This window comes from Maylandia zebra, linkage group LG23 (genome assembly GCF_041146795.1).
Source record: "Maylandia zebra isolate NMK-2024a linkage group LG23, Mzebra_GT3a, whole genome shotgun sequence".
Lineage (NCBI taxonomy): Eukaryota > Metazoa > Chordata > Actinopteri > Cichliformes > Cichlidae > Maylandia > Maylandia zebra.
This window is the reverse complement of record NC_135188.1, coordinates 41956704-41980383: the sequence shown is the minus strand read 5'-3', so window position 1 is coordinate 41980383 and position 23680 is coordinate 41956704. Positions and strand designations below refer to the sequence as shown.

The 23680-nt window shown below is 39.5% G+C and overlaps 2 protein-coding genes and 1 non-coding gene across 6 annotated transcripts in view; 2 read left to right on the top strand and 1 right to left on the bottom strand.

The window, feature by feature from the left end:
• Positions 1-16106, top strand: part of LOC101466725 (voltage-dependent L-type calcium channel subunit beta-4) — a 26612-nt gene extending 10506 nt beyond the window's left edge. For 2 of the 4 annotated variants that reach the window (XM_012916085.3, XM_004575366.4), the window contains 12 exons: positions 1736-1906; positions 2063-2185; positions 2285-2412; positions 5268-5344; positions 5824-5843; positions 7687-7767; positions 8714-8772; positions 8996-9105; positions 9212-9363; positions 10270-10365; positions 10678-10863; positions 11918-16106. In XM_012916085.3, the coding sequence (XP_012771539.1) occupies positions 1736-1906; positions 2063-2185; positions 2285-2412; positions 5268-5344; positions 5824-5843; positions 7687-7767; positions 8714-8772; positions 8996-9105; positions 9212-9363; positions 10270-10365; positions 10678-10863; positions 11918-12181 (1467 nt within the window). In that variant the 3' untranslated portion in view covers positions 12182-16106. The other 2 variants (XM_012916086.3, XM_076880117.1) reach the window with 2 other exon arrangements.
• On the top strand, positions 3827-3932 carry LOC111501641 (U6 spliceosomal RNA). The gene has a single exon (XR_002721596.1). It is a non-coding gene; the product is annotated as a U6 spliceosomal RNA (small nuclear RNA).
• LOC101467190 (uncharacterized) lies at positions 13608-23680 on the bottom strand. The gene is made up of 5 exons (XM_004575368.4): positions 23498-23680; positions 23045-23235; positions 22255-22366; positions 22091-22158; positions 13608-13696 (listed from the first exon to the last, which is right to left on the bottom strand). The coding sequence occupies exons 2-5, from the start codon at positions 23222-23224 to the stop codon at positions 13685-13687; spliced, it is 372 nt and encodes a 123-aa protein (XP_004575425.1). The 5' UTR covers positions 23225-23235; positions 23498-23680; the 3' UTR covers positions 13608-13684.

Below are 23680 nucleotides of genomic sequence, written 5' to 3'. Positions count from 1 at the left end.
GTTTTAATAGTCCATAGTAGCTTTATTTTTTCTGTAGGGAAAGGTGTTCTACCAGAAAAACCAAAATGTTGCCATGTGCATAAATGTCTGTGGTTATGTTTGAAGTATTTTCTGTAGCTATGTAGACTGTAGTTTGACTAATACAGTTTCATGATTGTATGGGATGATTGTTTCAGATGAGTAAAAAACAACTAGAAGACATCTCTCACTCTCTGAGAACAGAGAATCATCTTCATCAATTAAATGTATGAAGACATGCAAACTGCTGACAGCACAAGAATAGAAATCCACTTTGTCTGAGATGTTCCTGCAGCCTACTCTTTTTTTTTTTTTTATATAAATATATATATATCGTTGATTTTACCTGTTCTGCATTCAGTGTGCCAAGCCACCACTCAGTATTTGGCACTGTGATTGTAAGCTGATGCGCATTGAATTCCAAAACTTCAGCAAGTGATCCCATAAACAATTTATCTTTATGGTGCTTAGCAGCTCAGATGCTTTCAGATAAAGCTAAAGCACATCCTTGTTTTGAAACGTGTCCTCTATCACCATGTGACTGAATGAACCTCAGAGCCTTTGTGCTTTTTTTTTTGTCTTTTCAGAGAGAAAATTCAGGTCATTTGGGTGCATCTGTCCACACTGTTCTAACTTTTTCTTTAAAGTCCTTGATATTGGGACAGTGTTTCGCTGTGCAGAGATGTTTTTTTATGTTAGAGGCCTTGAGTGTAGTTTTCATTTTCTTTAATAACCCTATCAGGAACAGAGTGCTAATATTAGTTTGGATTAGCCATAACTTGATAACAAATTTAAAGCACTATTTAAAGCTATTTCCTGTTCTTGTTGGGCAGCAACTCTTGCTCTAGAATAATTTTGCCATGCTTAAAGACAACATACTCCCAACATACACCCATCAGGCATAACTTTATGACCGCCTGCCTAATATTGTGTTAGTCTCCTTTTTGCCAACAAAACAGGTGTGCTGTGGTATCTGACACCAAGATGTTAGCAACAGATCCTTTAAGTTCTGTAAGTTGGTTCCTTCTTCCCATAGTGCATCCTGGTGCCAGATATTCCCCAGGTAAGCGACTTGGTCCTCCACATGATGTAAAAGAAAATGTGACTCACTAGACCAGTCTACCTTCTTCCAGTGCTCCATGGTCCAGGTCTGATACAGGCGTGCCCATTGTTGGTACTTTGAGCAGTGGACAGGAGTCAGCATGGGCATCCTGACTGGTCTACAGCTATGCAGCTCCATATGCAACAAACTGCGATGCAGGGTGTATTCTGACACCTTTCTGTCAGAACCAGCATTACATTTTTTCGCAGTTTGATTTACAGCAACTTGTCTGCCTGATCACATGGGCCAGCCCTCTGTACCCAATCATCAGTGACTCTTGGTCACCACTGTTCCTTCCTTGGTCCATTTTTGATAGATACTGACCACTGCAGACTGGGAACACCCCACAAAAGCTGGAGTTTTGAAGATGCTCCTACTCAGTTGTTTAGCCATCACAATTTGTCCCTTGTCAAATTTGCTCATATCCTCATGCTTGAATATTTTTTTCTGACTCAAACTCATCAACTTTGAGAACAAAATGTTCACTTGCTCCCTGATATATCCCACTAACAGGTGACCTATCAGTGGCCATAATGTTATGCCTGATTGGTGCACTTATCAAAAGATGTATCCAGTCTGTATAGTTTCAGTCATCTCTGTGATTTCTTTTCGTAGGGATCAGCTGATTCATACACTAGCAGACCATCAGACTCAGATGTCTCTCTCGAGGAGGAGCGGGAGGTGCAGGCTCAGGTCCAGAGCCAGAGCCCAAGCCAGAGTCAAGGACCGGGACAGAGCCGACAGGAGAGGGAACAGCAGGCTGCCGTTCAACTGGAAAGAGCCAAGGTAGACAGGCTGTGACAATGTTCATGCTAGTTTATCTTTATTATGGATTTTTTCCCAGATCAATAAAAAGTCTTCAACTCCGTTAGAGTAAGAAGTTTTTAATCATTTTAAATATACTTTTCTGATCCTCACTGAGCTTGTGTTTCCGTCCTTCAGAGTAAACCTGTGGCATTTGCTGTAAGGACCAACGTCAGCTATTGTGGCGCACTGGATGAAGATGTTCCAGTGCCAGCCACAGCCATCTCCTTTGACGCCAAGGACTTCCTGCACATAAAAGAGGTTAATGAGTACTTTGTATTAAAACATCATAACTACGGCATATATGTGATGATACAAAATTCAATTTGATCTGATCCCTTTTCATGTTTGCATCTTCAGAAGTTCAACAATGACTGGTGGATCGGTCGGTTAGTGAAAGAGGGTTGCGAGATCGGCTTCATTCCCAGCCCTCTGAAGCTGGAAAACATTCGACTCCAGCAGGAGCAAAAGAGAGGACGAGTCCAAGGGTAAGTAGCACAAAACCACAGTCGTCGTCTCATTGTTTTTCTCACGTAAATCAAACCTTACTTGATCACACAAACGTTAACGTAAGCACAAAAACCTGGCGTCTAATGCGTTGAGTAACAATAAGACAAGGATCATTTAAAGTCAACTTTGCACCAAAATTGTGGCATTTTGATCGTAAGAAGCAAACATTATTCAGATAAACCAGAATTTTGTAGATTTTGTAGCTTCCACTGAGCGCACTACTTCTACGTGTTCTACTTGCCACATTTTTTTAAAGCAAAGTATTTAAAATCTCATGAATCTAGCTAGATGACATTTTATTTAAATGCATATATTGCTAGGAATGAGAATGAGGTAGCATGGAAATAGATGTCGTCAGTAATTTTAGATCACCTTTGGACAAATCATGGTTATAAACAGGTAGAATTGCCCAAACAAACACACAAAAAAGACAAATTAAGCTGAGAGTTTTACAGTACAGTACATTTTGGTAATAATTTAATTAACCTTTCCTGTGTGAGGTTTCGTTGTTTTTCTTTGCTTGACAGTGAACTTGCTATCTTTGTGTTTAGGATTGTGTTAATGGGACACAACAAGACATTTAAGCAATTCAACTTTTATATGGAACTACTGTGGACATGTTTTCAATTTTATCAACATAACTTTTGTTCAGCTAATGAGATAATCAAATTGCTCAAGAAAATCCTGTAATTAGTTGGGGGAGTAGGAAGGGAAGGGGTGCCGTGGGAATTTTGACTTGTCTTAGCGATGGAAATGGCGATTGATTGCGATCCAAAATGCCAGTTTATATTAACAACCTGAATTGATTCCTTTATCAGCTTCACACCTTTGAATATTTTGATGCAATACTCTTGACACAGCCCCTGAGACTGCTGTTTAACCAATACAGAAGTTAAAATAAATTCATCCTATATAAAAGCATGCAACTTCTCCATAAAAGCCTTGTCATCTGTTTGACTGTGTTGGTGTCTCACTGTGTGTTTTTTTTTTATTTTTTATTTTTTTATTTACTCCTTAAAGTTTCCTTTGACTCTTTCGTGACTCATGCTCATTTACTCCGTCCTCTCCACTCGTGTCGACTGTACCAGTCCAGCGGTTTCAATAGCTGTAATTAGCACACCTATCAGCCTTCGAGTTTCCTTGTGTGTGTGTATAATGTGTCTTGAATGTTCTGTCATCCAGAGTTTGTACAATAACTCACAGGCAGTTCCCCGAGCCTTGCTGCTGAGTTTAATACTAATCCTACTCGACTGGAATGCTGAAGCTTCACTTAACAGCGTGGCTTCTGTGGCTTTTTGTCATCGAACCTCACAGACAGGGAGAGACATTCGAACCCCCGTTAAACAGGACTACTCTGTGTAACTGAAAATTAGGACCACTATGTTAGAGATTGCTTGCTTCGGCAAGCGCGTACGCTAAATTGGATACGATACAGAGAAGATTAGCATGGCCCCTGCGCAAGGATGACACGCAAATTCGTCAGTAGCAATACTTAGGCAGGCTGGGGCATTTACATAATGATCACTTGGTACAAAAGGAAACACACTGTGCCAGGAAAATATCCCCCAATCCATTACACAACCACAACGCCAAGTTCTAACCAAATGCCAAACCAGAAATCATCAGAGCAGGCAACATTTTTCAAATCTTCTATTGTCCAATTTTGATGAATCGTAGTTTCCTATTCTTACCTGACAGGAGTAGTGTCTGGTATGGTCTTTGGGTGCTATAGTCCTCCTGCTTCAAATTTTGCCATGTTGTCCATTCAGAGATGCTCTTCTGCAGACCTTGGTTGTAATGAGTGGTTGTTTAAGTTACTGTTGTTCCTTATCATTTCTGAGCAGTCTAGCCATTCTCCCCTGACCTCTGGCATTTTCACCAAGAAAGAAGATGCTTACTGGCCCTTTGAACATGAACAGTCACATTTAAAACCACACACAATAAAGAGTCTTTGAAAAGGTGTACCTAATAAAGTGTCTGCTGAGTGTATAATAGCTGAATAACAATGGGCCTCATACTCTTTTAAAAATGGACATCTGTAACAAAAAGCCATCTAAGGTGAATTCCCAAGTTTCATGAAAATTATTTTAGTTCTAAAAGAAGATGCAACTTTCACTCAGTTTCTGTTCAAATTATTCACTGTATATTTAAAAAAAGAAAGAAAGTAACTTGAAAAAAGTCTTGAATTAACAATTGTTAATGCTGTGATTAGTTTTGCCATACTTAAGATGATGTAAATATTTGAGGAAGATGTGAAGTTTTATGGGGAAAAATTCAGCAGTGGACTTAAGTGATGACAGAAGGGGGAAATTCCAACTTGGGCAACAAGCAGACACGAGAGGAGACTCAGGAGAAGTAGGTAAAAAGATATGCGAACTAAATGCACACCAGGGAGAAGGGCAACAAGAGATGAACTCAATCAGAGAGTAATAAGGGCAGGAAAAGAACAAAAGCAGGAAGTATAAACGCAGTCACATAAATTTCAAAATAAAACTGGAATTAACTATGCTAAACACAAAGAGTAAAGCCAAACAGACAATCAGGAAGACACAGGAAGGAACACAAAGAGAAAATGAAAATACTTACAGTAGAAACTATTAGAAAAATTAAAAAATATGGGAAACTGCAGAGACTTGTGTTACGGTGTTCTGATGTTTAATGTGGTTTAGCTGACCAATATTAAATTAATTAAATGTTCATTATTATTAGTTTTAGTTTTTATTTCAGTCTTAGCATACTATAGATTTTTTTTTTTTTTTTTAGGTTTCAGTCCTTTTCTGAATTAATACTGTGGGTTTTTTTCTGTCTTTCTTTTTCCCATTGTCTTTTCCAGTAAGTCTGGAGGGAACTCTTCTTCCAGTGTGGAGGATGAGGTTTCTGCCTCTATCCGACCACTCATATCCTCAGCAGGTGAGAACATCGGACAGGGGGAGAGGGCTTTTAATAGCCAGCTGCCAGCTTAGAGCCAAGCTTCTCGGCCACAACAACATAGAGAAAATAAGACTCTAAAACCTTCCCATGTCTCTGCGTAGAGCATAAGTTCAGAGTTGTTGGTACATTTTCCCATGATCCTCCTCTTCCTCCAGTTGAGGACTGCAGGCGCTCTGAGACTGGGGCTTACCACAGTGTGAACCCAACGACAAGACTATGACCCCCCCTCTGAACTGCACTCATGTGACTTTGTGAATATAACCTTAGGACAATAGAACTGCTTTTTTTTTTTCTATTTTTCATATTATAGTTATCCTTGGTAGGTTTCATTTGTTATGGCTTATAATGGAAAGTTGCATATGTGAAGCATGTTGGAGTGTTTCTGAAATATTCTGGTGACTCCTCCTGTGGCAGCAGCTACTGACATCACTGTCGCTGTCTTCTCTTTCCTCCTACAGGAAAGCAGAAACAGAAAGTGGTAAGTTGGTGACGGTAAAACACACTCATATACTATTCACTCAATTCTTGTTGTTGTGACAGGAACGGGTAGCATTTAGAGGAAGTTACAGTAACAGCGTACAATACTTCAGATCTACTGAAATATCCAACAACAAGTTATAATGATTCCTGTGACGCCATAATGCCATCACTGCGCAACATAATACATTATGATAGGTACTTTACAATAAAAAAAACTGTCTCTGCTGTGTGGATTAATATATATAAATTTTTTATAGCACTTTTTTGGGCGTGGTCGATTTGTGGCTCTAGGTCCGATAGTGTATGCATTTTTCTAGGACCCTCCAGGGGTTAAATATGAAGCCACATGTGGTTACCTAGTCTTACTGTTGCATAAAGGAGAGGAAAATGGGGGAAAATGGTTGACCTGGCTATACTAACCCCCCCCCCCAAAAAAGCCAGTAACATCTTATGTCTAAGTTTATTATATTCACATTTTTCAGTTTGTAAGGGAATATGACATAGATCAGTACATATATAACAAGCATGAGAATTTATGCATCAGGCCATTTTTGCAGAAATATGTTGACTGAGTGCCAAAAAACCCAATCAAACCAAAGGCCAAGGAGTTCAAAACCAAGTAATCTAATCTAATCTAATTGAATCTAATCTAATTGAATCTAATCTAATCTAATCTAATCTTGTAAATTATACAAAAGTTGGGATCCAAAAAAACTTACCTGAAACATTTCTCATTATGAACATTGTTTACTGTCAGCTGATATACTTAGAGAGAGACAGTGCAATAGATCATTATAAATTGAATTAATATCTGAATTTTGTAGGCAAGTGCATATGCTATTTGGAAATTCAACCACCCCTGAATGCTTAATGTGAATCAGTCTCAGCCATTTACATAATTTTAAGTTGTGCAGTTGAAAGACCTTGGTTTGATTCCAGAGAAAGTTAAGCAGTGATGTTAAAAGACTATGCCATGTCACCAAAAGTATTATTAATATTTACTTTGTCCTAAACTTCAATGTTTTTATTCACCACAAAATATACCCCGATCTGATATTGTTATTACCTTGTAATACACAGTTTTTGTTTAATAAAATGCGGCTTTTAACTGTGTGAACTATCTACACATGAAATGTGTTGGCTTACATAACTAAATGATACCAAGTGTTTGCTGTTTTGAGTTGTACTGTGTCGTGGTGGTACCTTTATTGTGAAATTGGGTTCAACTGTAGTATTGTGAGTGTTTGGGCAAAATCTGTGTACAGTGGTCGTTTATGTAGCAAATGATAAACACCGGTGCATTAACCACATTTTGTAAGCTAACATGTTAAATTAACGTTTATTTGAGATAATGTGTTAGATTTTTTTTGTAAAGTTGGGACAATCTAAAAGTATTCTTAATATTCTTATTTTTTTTTCTTTTTGCTTCAATTGTGACAAATTAACTTACCATTTGCTACATGCCCTGACATGGCAGTAAACCAGCTTCCCATTTACTACGTGTGGTTGTGTGTTGAGCTGACTCTGCAGTCCAGAAACCCGTTTCTAGGCAGACGTTTTGCCTCGTCACTGTAATGAAAGCATAGGTATAATAATGACTGCTTAGCTTTATTTAGTGTTGCAGTGACTCATGATAGTGAACCAGCATCAGCAAAAGCAGGTCCTGCCCTTAATGCAGCCATCATTATCACACCTGTGCTTCTCCTGCTGTGGCGGAGCCACGGCGTCTGCTATGAAAAAGGTTTATCGCAGCTGTCTGCTTTGCTTTTTCGTCAGTCTGTTGTCTCTTGTGGTTTTATTTTTGTCAGCCTGAGTGTACCGCTGCTTCTTTGTGTTAACAGACGGAGCACATCCCCCCGTATGATGTGGTTCCCTCCATGAGGCCTGTAGTTCTGGTGGGACCCTCACTCAAGGGCTACGAGGTAAGCTGCCTGCCTCTACAGCTGAATGAACAATCGGACGTTCTCACATTAAAAACAAACAAACATGAATAATCTCAATTTAATTACAAATAGGACAAGAAATGAGATGACTCCTATACATTTTTCACTGAGTCCCCCAAAATAGCCTTCTGTTGGCACTGTTAATTATGAACGTGTCATCGCCCACGTAACATCGAGATTGCAGCCAGACTAGCAAGGAGACGAAGAGTTCAGATAAGAATATGTTGAGTAATTGGCAGATTTTTTCTTGTTGCTTCCAATACTGCTGATAATCGTGGCTTGTAGAAAAGCAGAATACTAGAACTGCTTTGAGGTACATGCAGTGCCAGGTATGGGACTGCGAATACTCCTCAATGATCACCAGCTTGTAGCTAGCTGTGTCCGTTTAGTGCTGGGAAGTCTAGACTGTTCTCAACTGTGAGCTGTGAGAGCCAATCAAAACCTTTCAAAGTAAAACCTAAAAGCTAGGAGTGTCTGAATGCTGACTTGTGGAAAGGTTGTTATTCAACAATGGTTTTTATGTTCTAAAGTATATTTGTACAGACAAATTATGTTCAGTTATTACAGTGGTGCAGGGTGCATGCCTTTTACCATGTTTCCTGTTTTAAAATACCAATTATAACAACAAATATCATAGGTAAATGAAAAGAAAAAACTTTATACATAAACAACAGTACATTTCATTGATTTATGCTGCATTTGGTCACATGGTAACTATCTAAGCTGATGATGTCATTTCCATATTGCTCGCTCAGATGGGGCATCCGACATCATTATGTTTTTTTAGCAGCAGTAAAGTGCCATCTGTCTTGTTGTCCTGAATTTGCCTGATGGATGGTGGCTTATTCATACTGAGGATCACAAAGCACACAAAGCCATATTCCGAGATTAAATCCCTGACCAATTTTTCATTTTTGCTTCGCAGGTAACAGACATGATGCAGAAAGCACTATTTGACTTCCTCAAGCACAGATTTGATGGCAGGTAAAGACAAATTAAATGCACACTTCTTAGGAAGAACTATAGAACTATTTTAATTCTAACATAGTCTTTAGTCACTCCCAATAAATGGTAAGTAAAATATAAAGTTACTTGCAAGAAGAAAAAAATATGGAGAGTAATTCTTATTGGTCCTTTTTCTTCTCTGTGCAGTCTTCAAAATCGAGTCAGTGCCCTGGTTAAAAAAATTATGTCTTCTTTATTACAGGATAACTATCACACGAGTCACAGCAGATATATCGCTGGCCAAAAGGTCTGTTCTTAACAACCCCAGTAAGAGGGCCATCATAGAAAGATCCAACACTCGCTCCAGTTTAGGTGAGCTTCACATATATTTTGACTGAGCTATAGTCTGAAACTGTGAAGTTTAATTGTAAGTAGTGAGAATCATGCAAATGTCTAATGTCTGTCTTTGTCCCCTTAGCTGAGGTGCAAAGTGAGATTGAAAGGATCTTCGAGTTGGCCCGCTCCCTGCAGCTGGTGGTTCTGGATGCCGACACCATCAACCACCCTGCCCAGCTTCTCAAGACCTCCCTGGCCCCCATCATCGTCCATGTTAAAGTCTCCTCACCAAAGGTACTCGGATCATAGGCAGACCTTCAAAGAGGGAGATTTTTGTCGCACTAAGAAACATTTTTACTCTCTCTGATGGGTTTATTATCAATCAGGCCATGGGTTACAAGGTTATCAAGTCAAAGCTGGATAAAACAGGAAATTAAGCATATGTGATCTTCACAGTGACTGTCCAACAGAGTCATTCAGTTGGAGACAAACATCGAGAACAAAGGTAATGGTCTCTCTGTTAGACTCATGTTGTTTATCCACGGGTGTTACAGCTCATCACAAGCACAGTGTTACCTCAAAACTAGCATGAAGTCCTGTACTTTTAAAGCCTCTGATGAACACACGTGTGTGTGTTGGGGGGATATAAATCTGCACTTTGGCACTTTTGCATGGGAGAGTATGTCTTCTTCACCTCATCCCTCAGCACTGGGACTACAACAGTAACCACTTTGATCAACTGTCTGTCTTTAGGATTAAGTTTAATCAGACTGAGAATCTGCTGTTTACTGTTTGCACGTGTTTTACAAGACATCTTCCTAGCATGCTTTTCTACTGTTGACCAGTAAAACTGACCAGTGTACAGACAAACCAGGAAGAAGCAGCAATATTAGGCGTATAGCATCACTGCATTACTGAGGTCATGAGTCCTCCAACATGTTTGGACTGTTTATTTATTTCAACCAATAATTGTTACTTGTTTTCATCACATTTTGGTCATAAACGTTCTGGCTTAATGGTGATCATAAATAAATATTTTGAGGCAGTTTAACCCCATTGGATATAATATTTATTTGTAGATGTAAACATTATTAAAAATCCCAAATTCTCAGAAGAAGGTGCAGATGATATGAGCAGACAGTTCACCCAAAACTGAGATACTTTTGGTTTCTTTGTGTGCGTTTCTGCTCTTTCATCCAGGTTCTGCAGAGGCTAGTCAAGTCCAGAGGGAAGTCCCAGAGCAAACACCTGAACGTCCAGCTTGTGGCAGCAGACAAACTAGCCCAGTGTCCACCAGTAAGCCAACTTTCTCCTCCTGTGCTGGCTTGTGTGGCCCGTTGTTCTCATACTTTTACAGTTTCTGTATTTAAAAAGATGCCCATAAACTTTGTTTCTGCACTCCCAAACAAATGCATCTTAAGGTCAAACGAGAGTCAGGGAGATTTTTATGTCTTGGAGAGCAAAAACTGGAAGCACTTGTATTTATTGAAGCCGTTGATATGATGTTTATTATCATTAGTCCTTGTGCTAATGTACATTCATAGCTGAGCCTCACATACAGTGTAAGAGTGGACATAATGTATTTCACGTGTCCTCTGCTGCTAACAGGAAATGTTTGACATCATCCTGGATGAAAACCAGCTGGAGGACGCCTGTGAGCATCTCGCCGAGTATCTCGAGGCATACTGGAAAGCGACCCACACCTCGATGGCGACGCCCCTGAACCCCCTGCTGGGACGCAACCTGGGCCCCACCACACTCACACCCTACCCCACCAGCATCTCTGGACTGCAGGTACACATCCACCTGTACCAAAATGATTTTCTTTGACCTTGATGGGTGTGGTTCAGATAATAAAAGTAAAAAGAGTAAACCCAGCCTATTGCAAATCATTTTTATTCATTCTCCTCTTCATTCATGTTATTTCAAAAGAGTTATACCTTCCAAATTTGTAGCATTTGTTTTTTGAAATAAATTGTTGTCTAGTCACAACAGTTGGAGTTGTGGCATTTTGTTCTCTGGGAAATAACAGTTTGTCCATTAAATCTACACCAGAGTGTTGGCACTGTAGTATCCTGCGTAATCCAGCTGTTTTATTATCAGCTTAAAGAAAGATCCCTGATTTAATGTGTCAACAAAGAAACCATTGATGCTTCCCTCTGATAACCTTGCTGATATGGAGTGAGCTGTTCTTCGTGTGTCTTCAGTGAAGAACCATGAAATGTTAAATATTTTCAGTGGTGCCAGAGCCTAAATTTCTGTCACGCTCAAAAAAAAATACAGACGACTCTGCGTCAATGCAAAAGTCATGTACACATTTAATCCATGTATGTTGACTCAGTGTGGACAGTAAGGGACAAGGATAAGCATGTTTATCAAAACTTGCAAAAGTATTTTTACATTATACTTACTGTCATTGTCGCTGTGATCTTTCTTCTTCTCCCTGCGTCATCAGCAACTCAGCACAGTCCCACATATCAGAGAAAGTTAAACCTACACAAGTGTGTCGTTACATTAATACATTTGGTCAAACATTTTTGCTTTGCCATGTGTTTGCATGTTATTACTGTCATCTGTTTGCCTAACTGCGCAAATCCGACAGTGCATGTTTGATTCGACCTAAATTCTATCTCTGGCTCCTCCTCTTTTTGAACAGATTTTCACGATGTCCATGCTAAGCAAGTCATAATCCTATTTGCTGCAGGCAGTGAAATCTACACCCACTGATAACTCCCCATTAGAAATTGAAAGCAAACACGTGTGTGCATTTGTGTGGATACTGTGTTATTAGGTCTCTTCCATTCCCTCCTGAGCCTTATCTATGTCCTTGGTATGTTCGTGTGATTAGCAGAGCCAAAGAATGCGACAGAGTAACCACACAGGAGACCACTCGACCCCAAATGAACGTCGCAACCTGATGACATCAGATGAAAACTACCACAACGAGCGGGCACATAAGGGACGCAACCGCATGTCCTCTGGCTCCCAGCATAGCCGAGAGCAGCAGGACGCCTACCAGGACTACCAGGATCCCTATCAGGATGCATACAAGCCACATCGCAATCGCAGTTCACCGGGCAGCTATAGCCATGACTCCCGGCACCGGCTCTGAAAACACTCCTCTCGCCACAGTGGCCCACGCGGCCCAAAATTCCACCCAAAATAAACGCTGCAATAGAGCCAAGATGGTCCCAAATTGTACCTTTTTTCCCCCCCCTTTCTTTTTGATCTACTTGGCTATTTTTCCTCTTTCAAAGTAAAAAAGAATCACATTCAGGTATTTTCGTTTTAATCAAGCTGTCAGGGCAAACCCCCATCAGTCAACAGTGTGAGTAGTGAGGAGGTTCAGGCCAACATTAACAAAACTTGTAAAATTTCTTTAAGTTTCTGGGACCTTTTTGGGATTTTACTAACATAATGCTCAGCAGATGTGCAACACAGTGCTTGTTGCCGGTGTCAGCAGTCTAATTATGGATAGTAGTCAGATGGTGATGATGTACTGTATGGGCTTCTGAGTGCCTGAAGCGTCACACCAGGTCAGATGGAAGCCCTCTGCACACAAACTGCTGAAAGGCTGCTGCCCCCTATCCTGGGCCATGTATAAATCCTCTCTTCATTTAGCTTATTGCATGCTTGTAGTTGATCAAGCTCCGCATCCACTTCACTGATATTTTACTCTGGATTCTCCCATGATGAGGTGTAGATATGGAGGTCCAATTTTCACCTCGTTGTGGATAGGCGCTCGGTGGTGGGTTTGTGGGTTGGTTATGCAGATGATATCTGGCTGCTAGTTTTGAAAACTGGTGCTTCACATTCCCAAACTATTTTGCTATTTGAAAGTCACTTTGAGCAAGGCCAGCTTTTGTGTAGCATAGCTTCAGGATTTTATTTGGGTGAAGACCCTGACCGTCATAAGCAGAACAGACTCTGATGGTGCTGGGGATCAGACCTCTGTTACACTGTAGAGGAAGGCAATACTGCTGCTGTTCTAAACAGCTAGCACTTAGAGAGTTAGACAAGGCAATAGCCGAGACTGTGTGATATTGTAGTGGATTACAATAGCAAAATTCTACTTGAGATGCAGTTGATACTGTTGAAATATGGACTGGCATTAAAACCAATGCAGGAGGAGCCTCTTTAGCTGGCTGGGATGTTCTTTCTTGACATTTTTGCCCCTGCCAGCGTCTTGTTTTTCTTCTGTTTGTTTGCTTGTTTGATGTTCCATCTGCTGCTGAAGCTACAAATTATTTTGCATTTGTTAGCAGTAAAATCACAGTTACGTAGAGGTAAAACACACATATGGATGTCGGTTAGCATTAAGTCAAGTCACTGGTTAAACTCTGTCAAAGTTCCTTTTGTTGGCTTTAAGGGGTTGAAATGATATAAATGTTACACGGCAGGATTGGTTGCACCATGTTCGTTCCCTGTGTAGCTGGCATGTTTTCCTGACTGCAGAGCATGTTCCCTCCAAAGGTAAAAAAAAAAAAAAGCCCACTGTAATCAAGTTGGTGTTTGTACAAGTATGAGGCACGTTTCTCCAAAAATAGAAAAAAAAGAAAAGAAAATGTCCCAAACTGCAGACGAATGATATCTCTGGATCCTTGAGGGTAATCGCTCATTCAGTACACTGAAACGACACAAGCAAATATTTTGATAATTTAGAAAATGTTAAAGTGGCCTGCATGGTATAAAAGTGAAGCCATCTCACTGATAAGTTTCTGTTAGACCAGAAATATGTTATATATTAGAAAGTGCACTGAAACAACTGACACAGGCTGAACCCTCACAAAAAAAGGGCAGTTTGCCCACATGGTGCTTTGTATGGAGCATGAGAGCTGCTGTGTTTGCTAATGATGATCTTAAGTTTTGTTAACAGAATTTGCTGTACATATCCCATTCTTTTAAGAGATAGTATTATCTTGTGATTCTGACTTAATCATCTTACTATTTCGATATAATAAATGGTACCATTGGACCAACTTTAAGGTTTTCTATTAAAACAAAGTACTTTAAAAGGTATATTAGGTAACATTCAAGTGTCCTATTATAGTTTATGCAAATAAGAGAAAGTCATGAGGATAAAGTAAGGAATCACGTTGCGTGTTATCAGAAGATAATAAGATGAGTAAGTCGTCATGTTGACTAGAAAAACTGCTGGAACATTCTTTATTATCTTGGAAATTTGTGCTTCTTTCGATAAAAACTATTGTAAATTTGACAGTTTTTTGGCTTCCATATTTCTCCAGGACCAAAAACACAAAGAACAACCTAAATGCCTGTTTTTGCAGTGTACCTCACAACTTCCTGTATGTGATATGATACATACAGGAAGTGAGTGACACGGCTACATCACAAGGATTCAAATGTTTTCTTTCACTGTATGGAGGACCAAACGTGCCATGTAATTAAATACTAAATTTAAACCATGTTTACTGAGAAATGAATTAAAGCATTAAATATAAAGTATTTATTCCCCCAAGAAAATCAATCAATCAATCAATAACACTGAAAAACTGAGTAATAACAATCTACTGTAATAACACAGTACAGTTACTTTTAACTAGTTTGCTTTAAAAATCTATTTATTTTTTTAATAAGCTTAGTTTGGTCCCAATCATGGCAAAATCTGAGCTTGGCACACCTGGAGAAATGTGATTTTTAGGAAAATTACCATATGTACAGTAAGAATTAGAATGTGTGTCAAAAGAGTTTTCTTTGGCATGTTAAACAAATACATCTATTCTAAATGTTAGTTCCCTTATGACAAAAACGATGTACAGTACTGACTGCTGCAGCACCAAATTAGATTGGTGCCTTATAAATAGCAAATTACTATTATTGTTTTGTCCGAGATCTATACAGAGTGTTCTCATAAACGTTTAATAGGAAGTGGGAGCTGTTTTTAGGCTGATTTTTATTATATTTTTGTTAGTTAACCATGTTCAATTACGAATAAGTACAATTTGTTCACAAGATTTTTCAAATTTGATTCTGGTATGGTGTTCTTATAAATGACATCAGATGGTGATGTAGCTACAGCACAAATAAGGATAAGCATGCTGCAGCCACTAGGTGGCAGCATGAGCAGGCCTAATAAAGTCTGTGTTGAAGCTGTAAAAGAAAATTAGCACTGAAAATCTTTGGTTGCTTGTGAGGTGCAGAGTTGTCCAACATAGGACATTAGCTTTACTAAATCTTGATGATATGCACTTCAGCCGGTCAGGAGGAACTTCTTCAAACTGTAGCATCTTTATTCTTTATTTGAATATTCAAAATCTAGACATGAACCACGACCGATATTTAACAGTCCCCAACAGTTCTACAGCCTGAAACAGTTTTGAGCTGTTGGGAGGCTTGATTAGATCATTTGGGTTTTTTTTTTTTAGAAAAGGAGGCTGACGTGACATAATTTGACTTTCCCTGATTTTAAGCAGCTCTTATATATTGATTTAAATGTAAAAGAAGGTGCAGTGGATCACTTTGCATAGATCTGGATAAAAGTGCAGAAATAAATAATTTATGAAACAAATTGAATAGCACAAATGAGTAAGCAAAAACTACAGTGGTTATTGAGCAGCTGTTCCTACAATGTGAATCTGGGATAAAGGCACAGATTGTTTGTTTGCCTTGGTTTCCTGGTTATTTCCATGTTATCTAAATGGGAAAAGAGTGCATAAAACTACTGTTTACAAGCAGCTTATCTGTCTCATTGTGCTCCATAGCATAAAATCCATTGGTTGATTGAATAGCGAGACATTTACCATTCAAAATCAAACCAACCAATGCTGAGCTGGGCTGCTTGAGACAATCAGAAGGGATTTCCTGACCAGCGTCCCACCATTGCTCTCTTTATGAAGAGAAATGTAAGAATGAAATAATGCCACTTTCACTCACAGACCTCCAGACCTGCTTTTATTTGTTCCTTCTGACTTTATGTGTCAGCAAAAGTTTCTCTGCAAGCAAAATTCATCTTTGATTGATTTTTTTTTCTCTGACTAAATCTCCAGGTGACCACAAAACACAGGACGTGTAGAGAAGATTTTCTTTGGTATAATATAAAACACAAAAAAGAGCGAGAAAGTAAAAGAATAAACATTTATTCCAGTAGAAAAATAATACATGAATATTTGCTGTCAATTATTTTTATAAGAGATAAATGTACATAATGTCTTTGAGATGCGATTTGCTGTATACATGTGCTGAAATAAGACGAAGTCAACCCGTGTGGGACAACAGCAAGGTCCAGTATACAAAGTTTCAGTAATGTGCAATACAAGACGGCATGCTGTTTTAAAATGAGGAACTTCATGTACTGTACTATGCAACCGCAAACTGTGTACATCGCTTCATGCTGTGGCTTCTCCAAACACCCTTTTCCAAGCAGCTTCATCTGGACTTTTAGCGGATTTTTGTGTTTCTCTCTGTTTTTTTTTTCTGTGGAAGAAGAAAATCTAAGCGGCTAATGCGGTATTGCATGCATAATAAACCACTCTAATTTATAAAAAGGAGTTCAAGAAAAATACATGGAACTGGAGGTGACTGTGTTTCAGCCAGAGCTTCAAGTGACTTAAAAATATTTCTTTTTCAAAATAAAAGAGTCGTTCTAAAGTCGTGTGCTTTAAATTCTTTAAGCAACGTTTCACACAAAAGATAAAAAAAACCCCCAAACATTATTTGTCATCCTGTTAGAAGTAGCAATCAGAAAATGAGTACACTGTACACTCCCTAATTTCCTTCGGGATTAATAAAGTATTCTGATTCTGATTCTGTAGTGCTGAAGGGATGGATGTGGTCAGCAACAGTACCCTGGTAGGTTGCAGCATTCAAATGAAGCTCAGTTGGTATCAAGGAGCCCAAAGTGTTGAAATTGTTTCACACCATTATACCAACAACAGTATGATACATTTTAGTCCATAGGTGTCAAACTCTGGCCCGCGGGCCATACCAAATTACTATTAGAGCTGGCCTACTGGTATTATACAGCTAATATATATATTGTTTAGTATTAAGCTTTGCTTGTTCCATATTCAGTTTTCCAGAAAAACTTATTTGTTTCCATAAGAAAAGATTCATTCTTAAATCTGGAGGAAGATTTTTTTTCCAATAAATATTAACGTTAGCCCGCGACTTTGTTCCAGTTTTGAATTTTGGCCCACTGTGTATTTGAGTTTGACACCCCTGTTTTAGTCCATATTCGTAGTTGATCCACACTTTCATGTCGTTTACACCTAAATCTGACCCTACTATCTGAATATCACTGCAAACATCAGGACCAATCAACATTTTTCCACTTTACTGTTTTTGTGTGTGAATAGGTGAATGAGCCGTGTTGTATAAATTGCTACGAGTGCTCAAGTACAGTAGAAAAAACCCCCAGTCCATTTACCTGAGCTGGATTGACTAGGTAATCTCTCATGAAAAAACTGAAAAACTGCAGATGAATTAAACTACATGCGAAAAGGTAATAGCACTTAAAAAAAACACAACCTTACAGGTATTGAAATTTTACAAAACATAGTTTTCGCAAATGTTAAGTAAATAGTTACAATGCTAATATTTTACCGCTATGTCTGTTTCACATTTTCATCACCTAATTATAACATCTAATCTTGCCTCTGGTATTTTATAAAGAGAAAATTAATAGAGAGTAGTGTTGAGTTTGGCTTACTGAGTTTATTCAGCCTCTACGGAAAATTAATCTCACACCATGATGCGTAGTTATACTACACTGAACAAAAATATAAATGCAACACTTTTGTTTTTGCTCCCATTTTTCATGAGCTGAAACATTTTCTACATACACAAAGGACCCATCAAATATTGTTCACAAATCTGTCTTAATCTGTGTTAGTGAGAACTTCTTGTTTGCCATGAACATCCATGCCACCTCACAGGTGTGGCTTGTCAAGGTGCTGATTAGACAGCATGAATATGGCACAGGTGTATGGGGTGCCGTTTGTAAAGTGAAACATGCTGAAATTAATGGCAACATTTTTCCACATCTAGCTCAAAACCTTACAAAAACATGTTTTTTCAAGTCATTTTTTACAATATTTAGTAAAATGTTTGTAACTTTTCAAATTTAACCACAATTTTACATGTTAAATCTAAATGTTAAATCTAAATAATATATTTAAATCTAAATCTAAATGTTAAATCTAAATGTTAAATCTAAATAATATATTTAAATCTAAATCTAAATGTTAAATGTTAAATCTAAATGTTAAATGTTAAATCTAAATGTTACAGGAAACTAAATATTTAGCTAACATGCAAATTAATTGTACGGATCAACGGAAATGCCAAAATGAAAGCTTTACGAAAACCTCCGGTGCAAAAGTGTGCTGGTAGTAGTCAGATTGTGTCTGCTCTCCCCGGATGGTCACTTCTCACCGCCATGAGCGGCTTCACTTCTTGCCTACCAGCCCTTGCAGGTTTTCGTAAAGCTTTCATTTTGGTATTTCCGTTGATCCGTACAATTAATTTGCATGTTAGCTAAATATTTAGTTTCCTGTAACATTTAGATTTAACATTTAGATTTAAATATAATATTTAGATTTAACATTTAACATTTAGGTTTAACATTTAACATTTAGATTTAATATTTTACATTTAGATTTAAATATAATATTTAGGTTTAACATTTACATTTAGATTTCAATTTAATATTTAGATTTAACATTTAACATTTAGATTTAAATATAATATTTAGATTTAACATTTACATTTAGATTTAAATATAATATTTAGATTTAACATTTACATTTAGATTTAAATATAATATTTAGATTTAGCATTTAGATTTAACATTTAGATTTAACGTTTAACATTTAGATTTAACATTTAACATTTAGATTTAACATTTAAAATTGTGTTTTAAATATGAAAAATAACAAACATTTTACCCCATGCTGTAAAAAAATGAATCGAAAAAACAAACATGTTTTTGCAAAGTTTTGAGCTAAATGTGGAAAAATGTTGCCGTTAATTTCAGTATGTTTCATTTTACAAATGGCGCCCCATACAGGTGTGCCTTAGACCAGCGGTCCCCAACCCAGCGGTCCCTGAGTCGTTTGGTACCGGGCCGCGAGAGTTGAGGCTCAGGTGTGAAATGTATGGTTTTCAGGGTTTTTATCGGTTTTCAGCGTTATTGTGTTATCGTTTTTATCGTTAACTCGGTTTTCCTGGGTCTTTTCACGTGTGTTATGAATAAATTTTCTTTTTTTCGGTACCGGTACTAGTTTTATTTTGTTGTATTTATCCGTGACACCTTAAAGGCCGGTCCGTGAAAATAATGTATGTGGCACGGCCTCTCTGTGTGAGGATCTAAACGTATTCTACGCTAGATTCGACACAGCGAACACCATGAGACCGGACAGTGTGCTCACCGCGGATGACGTCAGTGCGCACACTGTGTCTGAGGAGGATGTGCGGAAGTGCTTCAGGTGAATGCACGCAAAGCTACTGGTCCGGACGGGATTCCCGGCCGCGTCCTCAAGTCATGCGCGGCTCAGCTGGCTGGAGTGTTCACGCACATCTTCAACCTTTCCCTCTCTCTGTCTGTAGTCCTAGCCTGCTTCAAAATGGCCACCGTCGTCCCTGTACCCAAATCCTCCACCATCTCCTCACTGAACGACTGGCGACCTGTAGCCCTGACCCCCATCATAAGCAAATGCTTCGAGAAGCTGGTCAGGGACTTCATCTGCTCTGCACTACCCGACTCACTGGACCCTCTACAGTTTGCATACCGCCACAACAGGTCCACTGATGATGCCATAGCCCTGACACTACACACTGCCCTGTCACACCTGGAGAAGAGAGACACGTATGTGAGAATGCTGTTTGTAGATTACAGCTCAGCATTCAATACCATCGTTCCCTCGAAGCTGGACAGGAAACTGCAGGATCTAGGACTAAGCAGCTCCCTCTGCAGCTGGATCCTTAGCTTCCTGTTTGACAGACGCCAAGTGGTCAGACTGGGCAGCATCACCTCATCCCCCGTCACACTGAACACTGGTGCTCCACAGGGGTGTGTACTGAGCCCTCTCCTGTACTCACTCTACACCTACGACTGCACGGCCACTGACAACTCCAACATCATTGTGAAGTTTGCGGACGACACTACAGTGGTGGGTCTTATCACCAACAGTGATGAGACAGCTTACAGGGAGGAGGTCAGCGCCCTGACCCACTGGTGTCAAGACAACCATCTCACCCTCAACGTCGCAAAGACAAAGGAGTTGATAGTGGACTTCCGGAGGTGCAGAGAAGTACACACCCCCATCACCATCAGCGGCGCTGCTGTGGAGAGAGTGAGCAGCTTCCGGTTCCTTGGTGTACATCTGGCTGAGGATCTTACGTGGTCAGTACACACAAACAAAACAGTGAAGAAGGCGCAGCAGCGCCTCTTCTTTCTCAGGAGACTGAAAAGATTCGGCATGAGCCCCCGCATCCTCAGGACCTTCTATCACTGTGCCACTGAGAGCATCCTCACTGGATGCATCACCACCTGGTATGGCAACAGCACCGCCTACAACTGCAAAGCTCTCCAGCGAGTAGTGCGGTGCTCTGAACGGATAATTGGAGGTGAGCTTCCCTCCCTCCAAGACATCTACAGGAAGCGGTGCCTGAGGAAAGCGGGGAGGATCATCAAGGACTCCAGTCACCCCAGCCATAAACTGTTCAGACTGCTTCCATCAGGAAGGAGGTTCTGCAGCATCCGGTCCCGTACCAGCAGACTGAGAGACAGCTTCTTCCACCAGGCCATCAGACTGCTGAACACGTCATAGACACCTCAGCTTCACTACTGGAACTTTAACATTATGCACTCCATACTGTACAGTAACGCCACTGTTTGCACATGTCTCAACTCTGTATATTTTATTTTATATATTTTATTTATTGTTTATTTAATTTGTAAAATATGTGTACACACACACACACACACACACACACACACACACACACGTAGAAAAATATTTAGTATACACATCCAGAAATGCATATACTATTATATATTGTACATATATTTATTAGTTTCAGATGTAGCCATTCTTGTATTTTGCTTGTTTACATTATTGTATTTTGCACAACTCTGTTGCTTGTGAAGCTCGCACACAAGAATTTCACTCACATGTGCTGTACCAATGTACCTGCACATGTGATGTGACAATAAAAGTGATTTGATTTGATTTGATAAACCGGTCCGTGGCGCAAAAAAGGTTGGGGACCGCTGCCTTAGACTGCCCACAATAAAAGGCCACTCTGAAATATGCAGTTTGATCACACAGCACAATGCTGCAGATGTCGCAAAACCAGTCAGTATCTGGTGTGACCACCATTTGCCTCACAAGGTGCAACACATCTAATGGAGATGTGTTGCACCTTGTGAGGTAAATGGTGTGCAATGGGCATAGAGTTGATCAGGTTGTTGATTGTGTGCTGTGGAACGTAGGTCCACTCCTCTTCAATACTTGTGCAAAGTTGCTGAATATTGGGAGGAACTGGAACACACTGTCATATACGCCGAGCGTCCCAAACATGCTCAATGGGTGACATGTCTGGTGAGTATGCTGGCCATGCAAGTATGGGATGTTTTCAGCTTCCAAGGAATTGTGTGCATATTCTTGCAATATGGGGCCATGCATTATCATGCTGTAACGTGAGGTTATGGTCATGGATAAATGGCACAACAATGGTCTCAAGGATCTCGACACGGTATCTCTGTGCATTCAAAATGCCAACAATAAAATGCACTCATGTTCATTGTCCATAACCCCATCACCACCATGGGCCACTATTTTCCATGGCTGTATAAGAACAAGCATCTAGCCATGCAGTCTGCCTGTGCAACATTCTGCTTACCCAGTCAGAAATACTGTCATTGCATCCATTCAAATATTATTTTAAATGTCATTTCTGTCAGTGTCAAACCTTTAAAACGGTATAATTGTTGATTGTAACAGAACTTAAGCATACGGGAAGTATGCTTAAGTTCTGTTCAGTTTGTTTCTCTCCTCACCCATGACAGGCTGTTCCTGCAGGTGAACTCCCAGGTGGAGATGTAGATTGGGCAGGTGTTACCTCTGGCTGCACACAAACATTTTACAGTTCTTGTTATTATTAAAATAGATACATAAACACATAAATCACTTAAAAGATACAACAGAGTAAATAAAAGCCTACATTCAGTGTTTCCCCCCATGATGTAGAGTGCCTTAAGCTTTTTTGGCAAGGAAGGGTCCAACTGCACTGTGACAGCCAGGTTAGTGAGGGGGGCAGTGGCTACGAGGATCACCTGAAGGCAGAAGACAGAGTTGTGTTGATAACTGGTGTGCTCTTGTTATTTATGACATAATTATAACATTATAACATATGCATCTTCTTTTTTTAAATAAAAATGTGTTGAGACAATTTTTCAGTCGGAGAAATTTGTGCTTTACTAAGATGAAAGTTTATATAGAATTTTTCGTGTGCATATGTAAAGAGGAAGCAAATGTACCATCAATGAAGGCAGCTTACTATTGGTCAGGTGATGTGATTTCATGTGTTAGAGTTCAATTAATTTGAACGCCACATCACCATTACACCATTTTAAGAAAATGGAAACGTCAAGGCACCTCTATTGACACAATGTTGTCACTGAACCAAGCCACAAAACATTTACAGAATATGAGTCTGATAGATGCATTTAGATAATAAAGCCATTCCACTTCCCCAGACAGGTTTGACAAAGCCATCTAACAGCAGATCCAAGCCTAGAGCATCTGGATCCGGGACATCCCCCAGCCCGTCTTTCCCATGGTAATCACCCGCATGCTGTTTGCGGGCCAGCAGAGGCTTTGAGCAGCCACGATACACTGGAATCTGTATTGTAGGTTGCATTTAATAGCAGGTCATCCAGCATGCAACCATGCAGTCAGATCTGTCACCATATCCATGTATAAGGCTCTCCCACACTCTGCTCAAAACTTACATCCAGCCTATTGCAGATTTTCAGGACACGCAGCGTGTTCTTGAGGACGTTCTCCAGGGGTGTATTGCCATGGCAGCAGGTGATCCCCAAAATCTCCACATCAGGGTTGGCGAGGGCCACCATGATGGCCATAGCGTCATCCACCCCAGTGTCCACATCAATGATGAGTTTCTTCTTCATCCTGTGTTTTTCTTTTCACATTGTCATAAGCTTTTACTTGTAGAACAACCTTATGTTTATAGTAATTCCAAAATATGAACATGAAAAACCAATGAAAGACTCCTTCAACGGGTTTTACGGCCAAGGCACGAGAATATACTTTAGATCCCTTTTACAGCTTTGCCTTTAGGCTAGTTTTCAGTGCTATAATGTATGCACTATTCAGTGTTCAGAATTGCATTCTAATGTTACTCTAAGTTGACCTGAAGTAACAATAAAATGTATAATGCTCACCTGGTGAATGGATTCTGACAGATGTTTACAGCTTACTGATATGAGCCACTGCAGCTGAATGCTGTGATCTGAAGAGTGGATAGAATTACTTAGAGAGAGGCTGCATTAGCTTTTGGCTAACTCTGCCCAGTGGGAGGTGGGAATTCCTTCATAACCTCTGCGGTGTAGAGCCCTTAAATTGTA

Bases quoted from the DNA above. Each gene is read 5' to 3' on its own strand.
- LOC101467190 (XM_004575368.4), bottom strand. From the start codon at position 23,224: ATGAAGAAGAAACTCATCATTGATGTGGACACTGGGGTGGATGACGCT. The intron at 22,367-23,044 runs GTAAGTTTTGAG...TTCTGCCTTCAG, and splicing joins AAATCTGCAATAGGCTGGAT to GTGATCCTCGTAGCCACTGC. The intron at 22,159-22,254 runs GTAGGCTTTTAT...GTTTGTGTGCAG, and splicing joins CATGGGGGGAAACACTGAAT to CCAGAGGTAACACCTGCCCA.